Source organism: Pan paniscus, chromosome 5 (genome assembly GCF_029289425.2).
Source record: "Pan paniscus chromosome 5, NHGRI_mPanPan1-v2.0_pri, whole genome shotgun sequence".
NCBI classification, from domain to species: domain Eukaryota; kingdom Metazoa; phylum Chordata; class Mammalia; order Primates; family Hominidae; genus Pan; species Pan paniscus.
In genome coordinates this window covers 129,409,705-129,427,316 of record NC_073254.2, presented here as the reverse complement: position 1 = coordinate 129,427,316, position 17,612 = coordinate 129,409,705, and the positions used below count along the sequence as shown (strand labels likewise).

General features: G+C 40.9%; 1 protein-coding gene across 7 annotated transcripts in view; it reads left to right on the top strand.

The window, feature by feature from the left end:
* Window positions 1-17,612, top strand: part of PPIL6 (peptidylprolyl isomerase like 6) — a 47,951-nt gene that overhangs the window by 21,958 nt on the left and 8,381 nt on the right. For 2 of the 7 annotated variants that reach the window (XM_055114036.2, XM_014345439.4), the window contains one exon: window positions 3,051-4,837. The exons of 3 other annotated variants lie outside the window; for them this stretch is intronic. In XM_055114036.2, coding sequence (XP_054970011.1) covers window positions 3,051-3,202 — 152 coding nt within the window. In that variant the 3' untranslated portion in view covers window positions 3,203-4,837. Of the gene's footprint in view, window positions 1-484; window positions 3,031-3,050; window positions 4,838-15,598; window positions 15,677-17,612 lie in introns of those variants that run through there. 2 more of the 7 variants (XM_003805516.5, XM_063604982.1) reach the window with 2 other exon arrangements.

The window sequence follows — 17,612 nt, the reverse complement described above, 5'->3', positions numbered from 1 at the left end:
TCTACTAAAAATACAAAAATTAGCCAGGCATGATGGCGCACGCCTCCCAGATCCTCAGGAGGCTGAGGCAGGAGAATCACTTGAACCTGGGACATGGAGGTTGCAGTGAGCTGAGATGGTGCCACTGCACTCCAGCCTGGGTGACAGAATGAGACTCGGTCTCAAAAAAAAAAAAAAAGAAAAAAAGATTGTTGTCGGTAGAAAAACCCTGTATAACATTTACAACAAAAGCAGGTGACAAAGTATCTACCTAAATTCCAAAATACAAACAGTTAAGAACAAACAGCAAACCAACAGCCATGAAATCTGCACAGTATCAGCATCTGTGTAGGGGAGGGCAGGGCTTCCCAAGAATAGGGTACTTAGGATCCCCTAAGTAGCCAATAGTGTGTGAGTACAGGGGGCCCCCAGGAAGGTTGGAAGAGGCAGGAGCAGTCTAACCCCTGTGTACTCTCGAAACTGATCTGACAAGGCTCTCTTCCAGGACAGGCTCCCATGCAGATGGAACTGTTGGGAATGGCATCAAAATTATCCAGGATACAGGGACAATCATGACAAAGAGGGAATAGGAACAGAGTCAGAAATTTAAGGAAGAAAGCCACATGCTTCAATATGCAAGATTTTCAACATGCAAGAGGGAGCTTTTTGAAACTAGAAAATCTACTTTCTTTCTAAAGACACATCTTCTAAACATTTAGGAAAACTAATGTCACCCTATATAACAAAGAGAGTTTCTCTGAAAGAAAATAATGTTTATTCAGGAATAGGGTATTGCTGTAGGCATACATGTGCCATAGGAAACGATGTGCATATTCAGGAAGGTAAAGGGAGACAAAGGGTTTTAAAGGAAAATTGGGGAAGATTACGTAATTGTTTTGAAATGATTATCCTTGGCTATAGCGATCAGTAACAAGAGTCCAAGGTTGGACTGGACAGGTGTCCCTGCAGAAGTATTAATATTTCCTGCATAAGGTCGCAATGGCCTTTATGCAAGGTTGTGGCTTTTGTAGTTCTTTGTGATTGTTTTGCTATCAGGCATACAAGTTCTCTGTTCATAGCTTTCCTTGGCTCTATTTGTCAGCATTTTTTAAACATGACTACATTTTGATTCTGACCACTATTACACTAATTTTATATTAGAATGAACAATAGAAGTTTCAAGGTGATTATAAGAATAAAGAGAATAAGGAGCAGAGTAACATCAGTACTGATAGTGAGTGTACCCTAGAAAGACATGCTCATAGGATACAGTTGACCCTTGAGCAACATGGATTTGAACTGTACGAGTCCACGTAAAGAAACTTACAGTCAGTTTCTTTAAAAAAAAAAAAAATAGAGACAGGATCTCACTGTATTCCCCAAGCTGGACTTGAACTCCTGGGCTCAAGCAATCTTCCCACCTTAGCCTCCTAAGTAGGTGGGACTACTACCTACTTGGAGGACCATTTTTTGGAGAAGCTGCCACTGCAGCTATACCATCAGGTGTGAAAACCTTGCACTTTTTTGTGAAATACTTTTACCTTTTTTTTCTTTTTTTTTTTTTTAAGAGACAGGATCTCACTTTGTCGTCCAGGCTAAAGTGCAATGGCGTGATCATAGCTCATGGTAACCTTAAACTCCTGGGCTTAAGGGATCCTCCTGCCTCAACCTCCCAGGTAACTAGGACTACAGGTGCATGCCACCACGCTGGCTAATTTTAAAAAAAAGATTTGTAGAGATGGGGTCTTGCTCTGTTGTCCAAGCTGGTCTCCAACTCCTGGGCTCAAGTGGTCCTCCTGAGTTGGCCTTCTGAGTCATTGGGATTACAAGTGTGAGCCACCAAGCCTAGCCTGCAAAATACCTTTTTTGTCTTGTATTGAAAATGCAGCTTTTATGTGGGCACAGGATGGCTATAAGAAAGGCAGACCTGTAGACTCTAATATGATTTGAGAAAAATCAAAGCTATTATATGACAACTTAAAGCAAAAGGAAGGTAAAAGATCTAAAACTGGATAATTTAATTCCAGCAAAAGATGGTTTGATAATTTTAGAAAAAAGTTTGGCTTTAAAAATGTCCAGATAACAGGAGAAGCAGCTTCTTCTGACCAAGAGGCAGAAGATGAATTCCAAGATGTCATTAACAAAATGAGAAGAAAAAGGATATCTACCTGAACAAGTTTTATGGCAGACAAAAGTGACCTATTCTGGAAAAAAAAAAAAAAGCCACAAAAAGGCCAGGCGCAGTGGCTCACACCTGTAATCCCAGCACTTTGGGAGGCTGAGGCGGGTGGATCACCTGAGGTCAGGAGTTCAAGACCAGCCTGGCCAACATGATGAAACCCTGTCTCTACTGAAAATATAAAATTTAGCTGGGAGTGATGGCAGGTGCCTGTAATCCCAGCTACTTGGGAGACTGAGGCAGGAGAATCGCTTGAACTTGGGAGGCAGAGGTTGCAGTGAGCCGAGATCACGCCACTGCACTCCAGCCTAGGAGACAGAGTAAGACTCTTGTCTCAAAAAAAAAAAAAAAAAAAAAAGCCACAAAAGACATTTATTAGTAAGAGAAGCAAGCACTATCATTTAAGGCAGGAAGGAATAGGCTAACTGTACTGTTGTGTGCCAATGCAGTTGGGTTTATGATCCAGACTGCTCCTAACCATAAAGCTGCTAACCTAAACACCAACTGCCAGCCTTTTGGTTGTACAAAAAGGCCTGGACAATGAGAACCCTTTTTCTAGAATGGTTACATCAATACATTCTCCCTGAAGTTAGGAAGTACCTTGCCAGTAAGGGACTACCTTTTAAAAAGTTCTTTTGATATTGAACAATGATGCCCCTGGCCACCAGAACACCATGAGTTCAACACCGAAGGCATCAAAGTGGTCTACTAGTCCCCAAACACAACATGTCTAATTCAGCCTCTAGTCAGGGGGTCATAAGGACCTTTAAGGCTGATTACACATGGTACTCTATGGAAAGGATTGTCAACATTATGGAAGAGAACCCCAATAGAAAGAACGTCATGAAAGTCTGGAAGGATTATACCATTCAAGATGCTATTGTCGTTATAGAAAAAGCCATGAAAGCCATCAAGCTCAAAACAAGTTTCTGCTGGAGAAAATTGTGCCCAGATGTTGTGCTTGACTTCACGGGATTTATGACAGAGCCCATCAAGGAAATCATGAAAGAGATTTGTGGATATGGCAAAAAAGATGAGGGGTGAACGTTGTCAAGATATGGATCTTGGAGAAATTCAAGGCCTAATATATACCACAGCAGAGGCATTCAAAGATGAGTTGATAGAGATGAGTGCCTCCGAACCAGTGCCACATCATGAGGAAGAAGACGTAGAAGGAGCAGTGTCAGGAAACAAACTGACACTAGACAATCTGGCGGAAGGGTTCCAGTTACTCAAGACTACTTTTGACTTCTTTTACAACATAGACCCTTTTATGATAAGAGCAACGAAACTAAAGCAAAGAGTGGAAGAAGGATTGATACTGTATGGAAACATTGCTAGAGAAATGAAAAAGCAAAAAGTCAAACAAATTATAATGTATTTCCGTAAAGTTAACACTGAGTGTGACCACCTTTCCTGCCTCCCCTTCTACCTCGTCCACCTCTCTGCCTCTGCCACCCTGAGACAGCAAGACCAACTCCTTCTCTTCCTCCTCCTCAGCCTACTCAGTGTGACAAGGATGAAGACTGTTATGATGATCCACTTCCACTTAATGAATAGTAGATATATTTCCTCTTACTTATGATTTTCTTTATAACATTTTATTTTCTCTAGCTTATTTTATTGTAAGGATACAGTATACAATACATGTAACACACCAAATATATGTAATCGACTATTTATGTTATTGATAAGGCATCTAGTCCATTGCAGACTGTTAGTAGTTAAGTCACTGGGGAGTCAAAAGTTATATGTGGATTTTTGACTGCTCCGAGGGGTTGGTGTCCCTAACCCCCCGCATTGTTTAAGGGTCAACTGTAGATCAAAACTGTAACAGTCTATATCAAAATAAGCTAAAAGAAGCCTGGGCAACATGGCAAACCCCATCTCTACAAAAAATACAAAAATTAGCTGGGCATAGTGGCACACACCTGTAATCCTAGCTACCTGGGAGGCTGAGGTGGGAAGATTGCTTGAGCCTGGGAGGCAGAGGCTGCAGTGAGCCAAGATTGCACCACTGCACTCCAGCCTGGGCAACAGAGCAAGACCTTGTCTCAAAAAAAAAAAAAAAAAGCTAAAAGACATTAAGAAAATGATACAAGACATGAAAGAGCTCATAAATCAGAATTAGAAAAACTTAAACATGATGTGACAGAGCTGAGGAAAGAAGGGCTGAGGAAAGCAATGAAAGAAAAATAATTTCAGAAGTGAGTAAACTACAAGGAACACAAGAGGAAATAAAAATACAACATATGTCCTGAAAGAAGTACAAGGTAGGCAGAGGAATTTTTTTGTTTGCTTTAATTTTTGTGGGTACATAGTAGGTGTGTATCTTTATGAGGTACCTGAGATATTTTGGTACAAGCAAGCAATGTGAAATTATCACATCATATAAAATAGGGTATCCATCTCCTCAAGCAGTTATCCTGTGTGTTACAATCCAATTATACACTTTTATTTTAAAAGGTACAATTATTATTGACTATAGTTGCCCTCTTGTTCTATCAAATACGAGGTCTTACTCATTTTTTCTTTTTTTTTGTGCCTATTAACCATCCTCACCACCCTCCTTTAACCCTCACTACCCTTCCCAGTCTCTGGTAACCATCCTTCTACTCTCGTCTCCATGATTTTATTTGTTTTGATTTTTAGATCTCACAAATAAATGAGAACATGTTATGTTTGTCTTTCTGTGCCTGGCTTATTTCACTTAGCATAATGACCTCCAGTCCCATCCATGCTGTTGCAAATGACTGGATCTCATTCTTTTTTATGGCTGAATAGTATTCCATTGTGTATATGTACCACATTTTCTTTATCCATTCTTCTGTTGATGGACACTTAGGTAGCTTCCAAATCTTGGCAATTGTAAACAGTGCTGCAACAAACATAGGAGTGCAGGTATCTCTTTGATATAATGATTTCCTTTCTTTTGGGTATATACCCAGCAGTGAGATTGCTGGATCATATGGTAGCTCTATTTTTAGTTTTTTGAGGAACCTCCAAACTGTTCTCCATAGTGATTGCACATTAGTTTACATTCCCACCAACAGTGTACAAGGGTCCCTTTTTCTCCACATCCTTGCCAGCATTTGTTATTGCCTGTCTTTTGGATAAAAGCCATTTTAACTGGAGTGAGATATCTCGTTGTAGTTTGGGTTTACGTTTCTCTGATGATCAGTGGTGTTGAGCACCTTTTCGTATGCCTGTTTGCCATTTGTATGTCTTCTTTTGAGAAATGTCTGTTCAAATCTTTTGCCCATTTTATAATCTGATTATTAGGTTTTTTTCCTGTAGAGTTGTTTGAGCTCCTTATATATTCTGGTTATTAATCCCTCGTCAGATGGGTAGTTTGCAAATATTTTCTGTGGGTTTTTGTTTGTTTGTTTGTTTGTTTTGAGACAGAGTCTCACTCTGTCACCCAGGATAGAATGCAGTGGTGCCATCTCAGCTCACTGCAACCTCCGCTGCCTGGGTTCAAGCAATTCTCCTCCCTCAGCCTCCCAAATAGCTGGGATTAGAGGCGCACATAACTACACCTGGCTAATTTTTGTATTTTTAGTAGAGACAGGGTTTCACCATGTTGGCCAGGCTGGTCTTGAACTCCTGACCTCGTGATCCACCCGCCTCAGCCTCCCAAAGTGCTGGAATTACAGGTGTGAGCTACCATGCCCAGCCATGTCTTCACTTTGTTGTTTCCTTTGTTGTGCAGAATCTTTTTAACTTGATATGATCCCATTAGTCCAGAGAGTTTCCTCGATGTTTTCTTGTAGTAGTTTCATAGTTTGAGGGCTTAGATTTAAGTCTTTAATCCATTTTGATTTTATTTTTATATATGGTGAGAGGTAGGGGTCTAGTTTCACTCTTTTGCATATGGATATCCAGTTTTCCCAGCATTATTTATTGAAGTCTTTTCCTCAGCTTATGTTCTTGGCACCTTTGTTGAAAGCGAGTTCACTATGAGTTTGTGGATTTGTTTCTGGGTTCTCTATTGTGTTCTGATGGTCTATGTGTCTGTTTTTATGCCAGTATCATGCTGTTTTGGTTACTGTAGCTCTGTAGTATAATTTGAAGTCAGGTAATGTGATTCCTTCTGTTTTGTTCTTTTTGCTTAAGATAGCTTTAGCTATTCGGGGTCTTTCATGGCTCCATGTAAATTTTAGGATTGTTTTTTCTATTTCCATGAAGAATGTCATTGGTAATTCCTTTTTAGAAGAAAACAGCTTTATTGAACAGGCAGTGTTACAGCCCCAGTGGTGTTATAGCTCTGTGACTGCTCCTGCAGAGCAGGGCTACCCTGTAGGCAGACAGTAGCAGCTCAGGACAGTTTTACAGTCACATTTATACCCACTTTTAATTGCATGAGATTAAGGGGCAGTTTATGCAGGAAAGGGATAGTAACTTTTGGATCATTAGATGCCATGGAAAAGGCCAGTAACTCCCAGGTGTTGCCTCGGCAACAGTAGATTGACATGGCACATTGATGGACAGGTCTGATTGAAAGGTGCTTTCGCCCTGGCCCTATTTTAGCTAGTCCTCAATCTGATCCCCACCTCTGGAGTCCTCAATCTGAGCCCCACCTCTGGAGTCAAGTCCTGCCTCCTACCTCATTTTCCCCTCAGAAATTAGATCCTCCTCCTTAATATTAAGAGGGCTGCAGAAGGGTGAAGGCCAGTCTTCTGTAACTGCTTGCTGCTGAGCTCATGGCCATAGGCCCTGCCTAGCACTGGAGGAGTAAAAAAATCTCTGGATACCTGTTGTAACGGGCCCACAGGCAGGACACTTTCATTCTCCAGGTCAGTAGATGGGATAGGTTGGAAGCCTTGTGCCAGCATTGTTTTTTACCTGGAACTGTTGTAATCTAGAAAACACAAACTTTTACTAAGAGGTTAAATAAGTAAGGGCCAAAAATTAGAAACAAGAAGATAACTATCCAAGGTTCTATGAGAGGTAAAAACCAGGTGAGACTTGGGAAAGCACTTGATAACTGACCAGCTATAGTTGGGGTCAGTGCCCTGGTTATATCTGTGTAACCAGGTAGCTTGTTCATAGATCTTTTGAATGTTAATCTCAACTTGCCTAGAGTTGTTAAAATATGTGCAGCAGGTTTTATTAATAACTACACAGACTCCACCGTGTTCAGCTAGTAAATAATCCAATGCTAGTCTGTTAATGAGAACTGCATTTGCCAAAGAGCCTAAGGACTCTTGAATTCCCTTTAACGCCTGACCTGTGTTGGTGGCTAAGGATTCTAGGGATTGAGTCAAGTTCATTAGAGTTGACTCATGGTAGGCAAAGCTGCCCCGGGGTGCTGCTAGTCCTATCACTGCCAATTCCTGCCAGAATTACTCCTATTACTTACTTACTTCTGGTATTCTTGGGTGTTATGCGGTTATAGACAGTGACTCCTGGAGGGGCAAGAGTGGCCAGCATACATTCACCTCTGTTCCAAGTTTTTGATATACAAGGGAAAGCTACTCCTAAGGGAAAAGGTGACTTCCTAGGGAGTTGGGAGCAGTTCAGGTTGTAACTTCTTCCCATTCATGCCACAAACAAAAATGAGCCGGTTGGGGCACAAACAGAAGCCCTATGGGATGTGGTATTTATGCTTTACTGTGAAATTGTGTCTAGAGAGATATTTTTCCCCTGTTCCGATGGGGGTGGCGGGACACCCTTTGTTTTCTGGAAGGGGGCAGTACTCCCACCTTCCCAGACTAGGCAGTTGTTTTTCCCTTATATGTTCTGATCCAGAAGGCACCATATGTGGTCTCCTCACTTACAAGTAGAATCCCATTTACCTTGCTGTGGCCTTGGGAATGTGGCAACTAAAGTTGAATCAGAGCATCACAGGGAGGCTTCCACTCTTGTGTCATGAACACAACAGTGAATGCAAAAGATAGAATCATTAGTGCGCTAGAGATATAGATACCCAATTTCCCAGGTCCAGGTAATGTTGGCAGGGGGTTCAAGTGGAATCCGTTAAGTGGGGGAGAGTTCCATTCAACAAGTAGGAGTTTGGGATTTGAAGATCACTATTTTAGGAGGTCAGCGGGGATGGTAGTGAGGTTTCTTAGGTAAGCCAGAAGACAGAACTCTCTATCCTGGGAATGTTCATGACAATCCAGCAGCCATGAAGATGATTCCCTGATGCAATACTTGTCGAAATATTTATTATAGAGTTGTGTTCCCACCCATACTGGACCAAGGTGATTAGGAGAGCAAACAGGATGAACAGTGACAACATGGTGTTCCGTTGGGCCTTAGCATGGCCTCTACACCCAACAAGGACAAAAGAGGTGTTTCCCAGGAGCTTGGCTAAAGCTACAGAAAATAAGTATTATAATCGGGAAGGAGAAAAATATTAAAGCTCCAGCAGAAATGGTGCCAACTGATCTTCCACATGGGACACGGGTGAAGATCTCTCCAGGATACCTCAGCTGCGATGGGCTCAGCGAGGCTGCCTCAGTGGGAGGGGCTTGCATCAGGTGGTAATCCATGGGTCTGCTGGTCAGAGAAGCGGGCCCTACACGAGGCAGATGGCACTATGGCCACCCTGCTAGTGGGCTGTCATTGGTATTTTGATAGAGATTGCATTGACTCTAGATTGCTTCGGATAGTATGGACATTTTAAATAATATTGATTCTTCTAGCCTATGAACATGAAATAGCTTTCCATTTTTTGGGCATCCTCTTCAATTTCTTTCATCAGTGTTTGTATAGTTTTCATTATAGAGATTTTTCACTTTGGTTAATTCCTATTAATTTAGTTTTATTTGTAAGTGGGGTTACTTTTTAGATTTCTTTTTCAGATTGTTCAGTGTTGGCATATAGAAATGCTATTGATTTTTGTATGTTTTTGTATCTTGCAACTTTACTGAATTTATTTATCAGTTCTAATAGACTTTTGTGGGGAGTCTGTAGGTTTTTCTAAATATGAGATCATGTAATCTATAAACAAGGATAATTTGACCTCTTCTTTTTTTTTTGAGATGGAGTCTCACGACACTGTCGCCCAGGCTGGGGTGCAGTGGCGTGATCTCAGCTCACTGCAACCTCTGCCTCCTGGGTTCAAGTGATTCTCCTGCCTCAGCCTCCTGAGTAGCTGGGATTACAGGCATCTGCCGCCCTGCCTGGCTAATTTTTTTGTATTTTTAGTAGAGATGGGGTTTCACCATGTTGGCCAGGCTTGTCTGGAACTCCTGACCTCAAGTGATCCGCCTGCCTTGGCCTTCCAAAGTGCTGGGATTACAGGCGTGAGCCACCGCACCTGACCTGACCTCTTTCTTTCCAATTTGGACCCCCTTTATTTCTTTCTCTTGTCTGGTTGCTCTAGCTACATAGTACTAGGAGAACTATACCCAGTCTTTTGAGGGTTTTTAATCATGAAGGGATGTGAATTTTATCAAATGCTTTTCAGCATTAATTGAAATGATCATATGGTTTTTATCCTTCATTTTGTCGATATCACATTGATTGATTTGCATACATTGAACCATCCTTGCATCTCAAGGATAAGTCCTGCTTGGTCATGATGCATGGCCCTTTTAATGTATTGTTGAATTTGGTTTGTAAGTATTTTGTTGAGGACTTTTGCATCAGTATTCATCAGAGGTAGTGGCCTGTAGTTTTCTTTTTATGATGTGCCTTTGTCTGGTTTTGGTATTCAGGGTAATACTGGCCTTGTAAAATGAGTTTAGAAGTATTCCCTCAGGAGGAGGAAATTTTTTTAAACCAAAAGTAAATAAAGAAAGGTAAAAATTATTTACAGGAAAGTGACAAATATTAAAGAAAGAGGAGATTTAACATTTAGATGATACGTATCTCTAAGGAATTAAATTAATGCAGGGGAACAGAATGAATGCTAAGACTATAATTAAAGAAAACTTCCCTAAAATATAAAAAGGATTTGAGGTTCTATATCTTATTTTAGGTGGTGGTTATACAGCATCAAACTGATCATCAAATATGTATTTATTAAATTTTAATAAAATGCATATATCTTAGATGTTTGATGCATTTTGACAATTGTGTATACCTCAAGCATATGTTTATACCGTAAGTAGAAATATTTATATATCTCAAGTGAAAATGTTTATACCTCAAATAAAAGTATCTAAAAAATTGAAACCACTTATTGAAAATGCATACCATGAACCTGACAATTTGAAGCAGAACAACCAACACCAAGACATATTTTCCTAACATTATTGGACATTGAAGAAAAATTATTTGGGCATCTAGGGAAAAAGAGCAAGTGATTTATAAGGGAAAGAAAATTAGATTATCATATTCTTTGACAGCAACACTTTATGCCAGAAGAAAATGGAATAATATATTTATGAACTCAAGCAAAGGAAATGTGAGCAAGGATTTTATATCCAGTCAAACTGATGTTGAATTATAAAGGGCACACAGGTTTATCAACATGCAAGACTTCAGGGAATAGTGTTGCCATGAGCCCTTTCTGCAGAATCTCCTGTAGAATGAATTTCACACAACCAAATATTAATAATGAGAGAGACCTTGACACACAACTGGTGGTGAGCATTAATCATATTATTATTTGTGAATTTATTATATTCAGTGAGGAGTACGCCAGGTGTGGCAGCATGCACCTTTAGTCCCACCTACTTGGGAGGCTGAGGCAGGAGAATTGCTTGAGCCCAGAAGCTTGAGACCAGCCTGGGCAACATAGCAAGACCCCATCTCAATGGGTGAGAGTATGCTGTATGATGATATGCTTGGGCAGTGGAGACAAAGTCTATTTAAAAAATAGAAGAAAATGAATATATACAAGTTTTATTTTTAACTATTCTCAGTAAAGTACACTGGTGATGGTATTATTAGTATTGTTATTTTGAGACTGTTGTATATGTAATGTGAGATAAAGTCATTGAGTAATTATGGAATATAAAAATTTCATCATTTTGTTTGTCCTTGAGAATCAGGATTCTCAATGTGGAAGAAAGAAGATAGAGATGAAATATAATCGAGGCTAATAAGAATATTCCATAGTCCTGGCCAGTCGCGGTGCCTGTAATCCCAGCACCTTGAGAGGCCGAGGCGGGCAGATCACGAGGTCAGGAGATCGAGACCATCCTGGCTAACACGGCAAAACCCCGTCTATACTAAAAATACAAAAAATTAGCCAGGCGCGGTGGCGGGCGCCTGTAGTCCCAGATACTCAGGAGGCTGAGGCAGGAGAATGGCGTGAACCCGGGAGGCAGAGCTTGCAGTGAGCCGAGATAGCGCCACTGCAGTCCGGCCTGGGCGAAAGAGCGAGACTCCATCTCAAGAAAAAAAAAAAAAAAGAATATTCCATAGTCCTGAACATGACTTTAAACTCAAGAAGTATCAAATGTGTATATATATAGCTCTGTCCACTGAAAAGGTCTATAAACAACGGCCACAACCCAGTAGCAACGCATAGTCCTAGAATTTAGATTGTTGTTTTGAAATGTCATTTCTTACTTAAAGAAACCAGAGTCTCTGGGAGAAATGGCAGATGCCAGATCTCACGGGGGAAATCTACAAAATGAGCCTGGAACCTCATGTTCTATTAGATAGCAAAAGTGGCCTTTGTTGTACGATGCTGCAAAGTGTGGAGATTTCTTTTCTGAAAGATTACTGGGTTCATGTCAAAAGGCCTCAGGAGCCAATTTGAAGAGGGTCTCACTGACCAAAGATGGAGTAATTGGGGCTTCACAAACAATAATAATTGCAGTTGATCAAAACCCAACAAATATTTCAAATCTGTGAGTTTATAATGATATTATAAAATAAAGGCTAATGGGTTACCTTTGGAGGAATACTAGAAAATGAATTTATCATGAAAAGTGGTAAGTATAGGGAAAGAATCAAGCACCACCTTTCCTATATGAACTGTACTAAATTGTAGGTAAGGGGAGAAACATCTCTTTATAAAAGTATTGCCACTGATAAATGAAAAGGAAATAATAGAATTGGAATGTCATCATTTTGCTGCCCCCGGTGAAATAATGGATCTAAGCATTTGCTGCATCAATCTGCTAATTTCACAAAAACAGAGACAACCAGACATGATGAGGCTTCTGTTGAAAGAACACACTACCAAAGAATATGAGTCTGACTAAGCCTCTGGACTCAGCTGCCGATTTGCAAGAAATACAGTCAGTTCTGTTGTAATGCGATATATGTGTTCCTAAAAAATCTCCACACTTTGGCCAGACATGGTGGCTCATGCCTGTAATCCCAGCACTTTGGGAGACTGAAGTGGGAGGATTGCTTGAGCCCAGGAGTTCAAAACCAGCCAGGGTAACATAACGAGATCCCATCTCTTTAAAAAAAAAAAAATTAGCTGGGCGTGGTGGCATGCACCTGTGGTCCTAGCTACTTGGGAGGTTGAGGTAGGAGGATCTCGAGCTGGGGAGGTCCAAGGCTGCAGTGAGCCATGATCATCATGATCATGGAGCCATGATGGACTCCATCCTAGGTGACAGACTGAGACCCTGCCTCAAAAAACAAAACACAAACCAAAAAAAATCTATACTTTGCAGCATTGTACAACAAAAACCACTGAGTTTATTGTGAAAATGAGGTTTAAGAAAAACTTTCTTGATGGCATTAAAAAACAGGATAGTAGCCCAAAAAACCCAGCAATACAGTTTTACATATGTTAAATGGTCACGAAACATACATACCTTGCAAAAGACCTGAAGTTCATGAAGGTGGGTATGGAAAGAGTTGCAGCTTTTGAGCAATTTTGAAGTGGCGGAAGGAGGGTTTTCTGCAATCAGAACCCTAGGTGTGGGTGGGAGAGGCTCAGAACAGCTCCAGGGTAGCTGGTAGATATCTGAGGTGTGTGTGTTCCTATGTGGCTCCATGTAGCTGAATGCAGTTTTCATTTCCCTAGTGTTTCTCATGGTGGAAGAATGTAAGTGGGGGTGAAATCCATAATGTACAAGGCTTTCCCTAATATATCCATCAAGTTGAAGCAAATGTGCATTTTCAAAACAAGTATTATAGCAGAACTGACAAGACAGAGGACAGAGCAACATGCTGGACTGTACCATGTGTGCAATCAACAGACTCCAGACTGGGAGAAATTCTCGAGGTTAAACAGCTCAGGTTCATTAGTAATAGATAAATGTAAGGAAAAGAAAGGGATGGAGGTAAGAACCTGCAGATTAAAAGAAGCTTAAAAGCATAACCAATTTTTTTTAAATGGGAAAGACTAAACTATAGTGCTTAGGAATGCATATTTGGATGTTAAAACTATAAGGAAACATTAAGTGCATGGTTATATAAAAGTTGGGGGAATGATTCCTTTTGGGTGAGAGAGGGTCTTGACAAGGAACTTTGGGCAGAAGCCAGCAAAGTTTCTTTTCTTGGCCTGAGTGGTAGTTAAAAGGGTATTTGCCTTATGATAACTTTATACCTTAGTTTTCTGTGGCTTTTTGTGTCTATATTTGAATAAAATGAAAAGGTTATGAAAAGATATCTTTTTTTTTTTTCCTTTTTTGAGACGGAGTCTCTCTGTCACCCGTGCTGGAGTGCAATGGCATGATCTCGGCTCACTGCAACCTCCACCTCCCAGGTTCAAGTGATTCTCCTGCCTCAGCCTCCTGAGCAGCTGGGATTACAGGTGTGTGTCACCATGCTCAGCTAATTTTTTTGTATTTTTAGTAGAGACGGGGTTTCACTATGGTGGTCAGGCTGGTCTCAAACTCCTGACCTCGTGATCTGCCCACCTCGGCCTCCCAAAGTTACAGACGAGAGCCACTGCGCCCGGCCGAAAAGATATCTTTATTGAATCGATGGCCAAAGTGAAAGGGAAAAAGTAATAGCTACTTTCCTTCTGAATTCCTGCAGACAGCTCTATCAAATGAAAACATGCAAGTGACACCATTCCTTTAGTCATTCATAAAATACTAAACTCCAAAGTAGGTGCTCACATGGTGCTAGGGCCTGTGGCAACAAAGATGGTATAACCGAGTTTCTACTCGGAAGGCTTGTAGTGGTTTTGTGCAGACAGATGTTAAAACAGATCAACTACAGGTGCTGTGCCAGTTGCTGTTAGAGAGGAGGGAACTGAGTGCTGTGGGAAAAGAAAGAATAGCTGCCTGGAGAGTTGGGTGCGGCAGCACAGAGAAGCTTTGAGTTGGGTCTGCAGCAACACGTTGCAGATGGAGAAAGGACTCTCCTGGCCCCAATCCCTGATGAGAATCCACTGTACCTCTCCACCCCACAGCCATTATCAGAGCACCCAAATGCTTTGTGCTCGGAGGCACAGCCTCAGATGGAACGTGGGCCTCCTGTCCAGTAGGAGACTGATCTGTTCACTCATCTCCTTGCCTGACCTCCTAGACACCCCTGAGTCTCTGCTGATTATCCCTCACCCCATCCTTAGACTGTTGTAGTATCTGCTCTCCAGATAGAATCTTTGCTGTCCTCACTGTGCCCATGGAGTCCCAGTGCATTCAGTGAAGTTTTTATTATTCGGTTGGTCTGGTAGGACAAAATTAGAAAAAATCCAGGAAGCAATCAAGTGGGAAGAAGAGATGTTCCAGAAGGAAAGATGAGTAACTGTGAAAGCGAGAGCACAGCTAGTCCTCAGAACAGCTAAGGCATGGGTCTTTCTCCCTCATCCCTTCACCTGCCTGGGAATGTGAATGCAGCAGCCAGCCAGTCCTTCCTCCACATTTCTCTCATGGGTTCCTACTTCCATGAGATGCAGAATTAAAACTGGGGCTGTGAAAAACTGCAACCACAAAACTCACTTTTATTAAGCTTAACACAAAAATAATGCAATAAGTAATGTATCATTTAATTAGATTATTTTATAAATGAATTAATTTTTTTTTAACCTAGGGAAAGTCTGTTTTGCTTTGTTTTGAATCACAACTTTTAAAGTCCTAAATAAATAGGCTGTTTCTACTTAGGCAAGTTTCAGCTATTGGTTTCTGTGTAGGTTGTTCCCACACATACTTTATCCCTGGCAGAAGCACTCAGGAGAAAATAGGCTTGAATCAAACCTATTTACTGACCAGTGGCCTCACTCCTCACCAAACAAAGAGGACAGAAATTCCTCTATGGGGGCTTTCACTCTGTTTAAACCTAAAGAGGCTCAGCCCCCTTCAGCAGTGCTGTTTACTGCCAAAGGATGCATTTTGATATCATGGAAGTATAAAGCAACTTAATGTTTTAAGTGTTAAATGAAATGTACCAAAAATTTACTATTAGAAAAAAAATCAGGGAACTTTATGTTGGTAAATAATTTTTAAAAAAAAAATTAGAGCTAGCCAGGTGTGGTAGCACACACCTGTAGTCCCAGCTACTCAGGAGGTTGAGGCAGGAGGCCTTGAGCCCAGGAGTTCAAGACTAGTCTGAACAACTAGCAAGATGCCTTCTCTAAAAAAATTTAATTTAATTTAAATTTAAATTATAGCTCTTTAATTTTAGAGCTTTATGGAAGCTTGAAAAGAAGTGTAAAGAGGCAGAAGGAAAGCAGAGGGGTTGGAAAGATCGAGAAATACCGAGGTGAGCAGACGGTTAAAGAGTGAGTCAGAGAGACACGGCAGAACAAAATAACACGTAAATTACCCTTGTCTTGTAATACTTTATGTCTGCAAAGCTAGTTAGAGTTAATATTTAAAACGGTTCTTTCTTACACATCATTTTATTTGATGCATACAAGATCATGCCAAGTAGGCCAGTTACGGCATGACCACTGAGCGATTTCCGTAGGCCCTGGCATTACTGCCTGGCTGGAAGCAGCATAGCCTCGGGTTCTTAAGATTCACATACACATTCTGGACTTAGAGAATCCACACATAGTGGTTTAGTTTTCACACTTTTTTTCAGGTCCATACATTTTTAAGTTTCTAAGTCAGGGACTACCTGCACCTTTTAAAAATATAATTTATTCTGTCCCTTTATAGCAATGGTTCTCAAATTGTCTCTAAGGATTTCCATGCTGTTAAATAAATGTGTTCAGGAGATGAGAGGGCTCTAGGCACTTTTTTTTTTTTTCTTGAGACCGAGTCTTTCTCTGTCATCCAGGCTGGAGTGCATTGGCGCAATCTCAGTTCACTGCAACCTCCGCCTCCTGGGTTCAAGCGATTCTTGTGCCTAAGCCTCCTAAGTGGCTGGGATTACAGGCATGTACCACCACACCCAGCTAATTTTTGTGTTTTTAGTGGAGACGGGGTTTTGCCATGTTGGCCAGACTGGTCTCGAACTCCTGGCCTCAAGCGACCCACCCACCTTGGCCTCCCAAAGTGCTGGGATTACAGGCATGAGGCACTGTGCCTGGCTGCTCTAGGCACTTTTTGCACTGTTTTATACATGGGTTTTCACATAGGTAGCAGTTTCTTTGATAGGTATTATGATTAACTGCTTTAAAATTATCCCACAATCACAGAATTTTTTATAAAAATGTTACAACTCTTATCAATTTTCTTTCCCAATTTTTAAAGAATTTAAGAAAAATAAATCAGAATATATAAAAGCAATGACAAATACCATTCTGTTAAAACTCTCTGAATCTGGGCCGGGCGCGGTGGCTCACGCCTGTAATCCCAGCACTTTGGGAGGCCGAGGCGGGTAGATCACGAGGTCACGAGATAGAGACCATCCTGGCAAACACGGTGAAACCCCGTTTCCACTAAAAATACAAAAAATTAGCCAGGCGTGGTGGTGGGCGCCTGTAGTTCCAGCTACTAAGGGAGGCTGAGGCAGGAGAATGGCATGAACCCGGGAGGCGCAGCTTGCAGTGAACCGAGACTGCACCACTGCACTCCAGCTTGGGCAACAGAGCGAGACTCCATCTCACAAAAAAAAAAAAAAAAAAAAAAAACTCTCTGAGTCTTTGCTGTGGGCAGATTTCCATTTCATGCAATTTTCTGTGAAATTAATGAGTTTTTTTCTTTATTTCACTGAAATGAATAAGGAGCATCAGCGTAATTATATAGACTCATTTGTACAAACATGCCTCATCAGCATTTCATAAGGTTTCAGGGGTCTTTATTCAGTTTTCAACTTACCAGGCTGAAAGTAACTACCCAGATATGGCTTAATCACTTAGTTTGCTTAGTTTTGAAACTTAATAACAGCAGTTGCAGTTTAATAAAATCTTATAGACAGTTAATATTCATATTTCTCAGTTATTCTCAGAAATTTATGAAGTTATTGAATGAAAAATTTCACTGAATTTCTCATCCATTATTTCCTTCTGTGTATTTGAACTTGGAGGCAAAGCTGGGAATGGTACCTCTTCAAATTGGTAGCCTAATAATCACCATACAACTCTTTTTACTTCTAAATCTTACACTAAAAAAGCTATTGCTTTCCACAAAATCTTGGTCAATCCAAATAAGGTTTCAGATTAAAATTTATTTGAAGATTGGCCAGGCACGGTGGCTTACGCCTGTAATCCCAGCAGTTTGGGAGGCCGAGGCAGGCGGATCATGAGGTC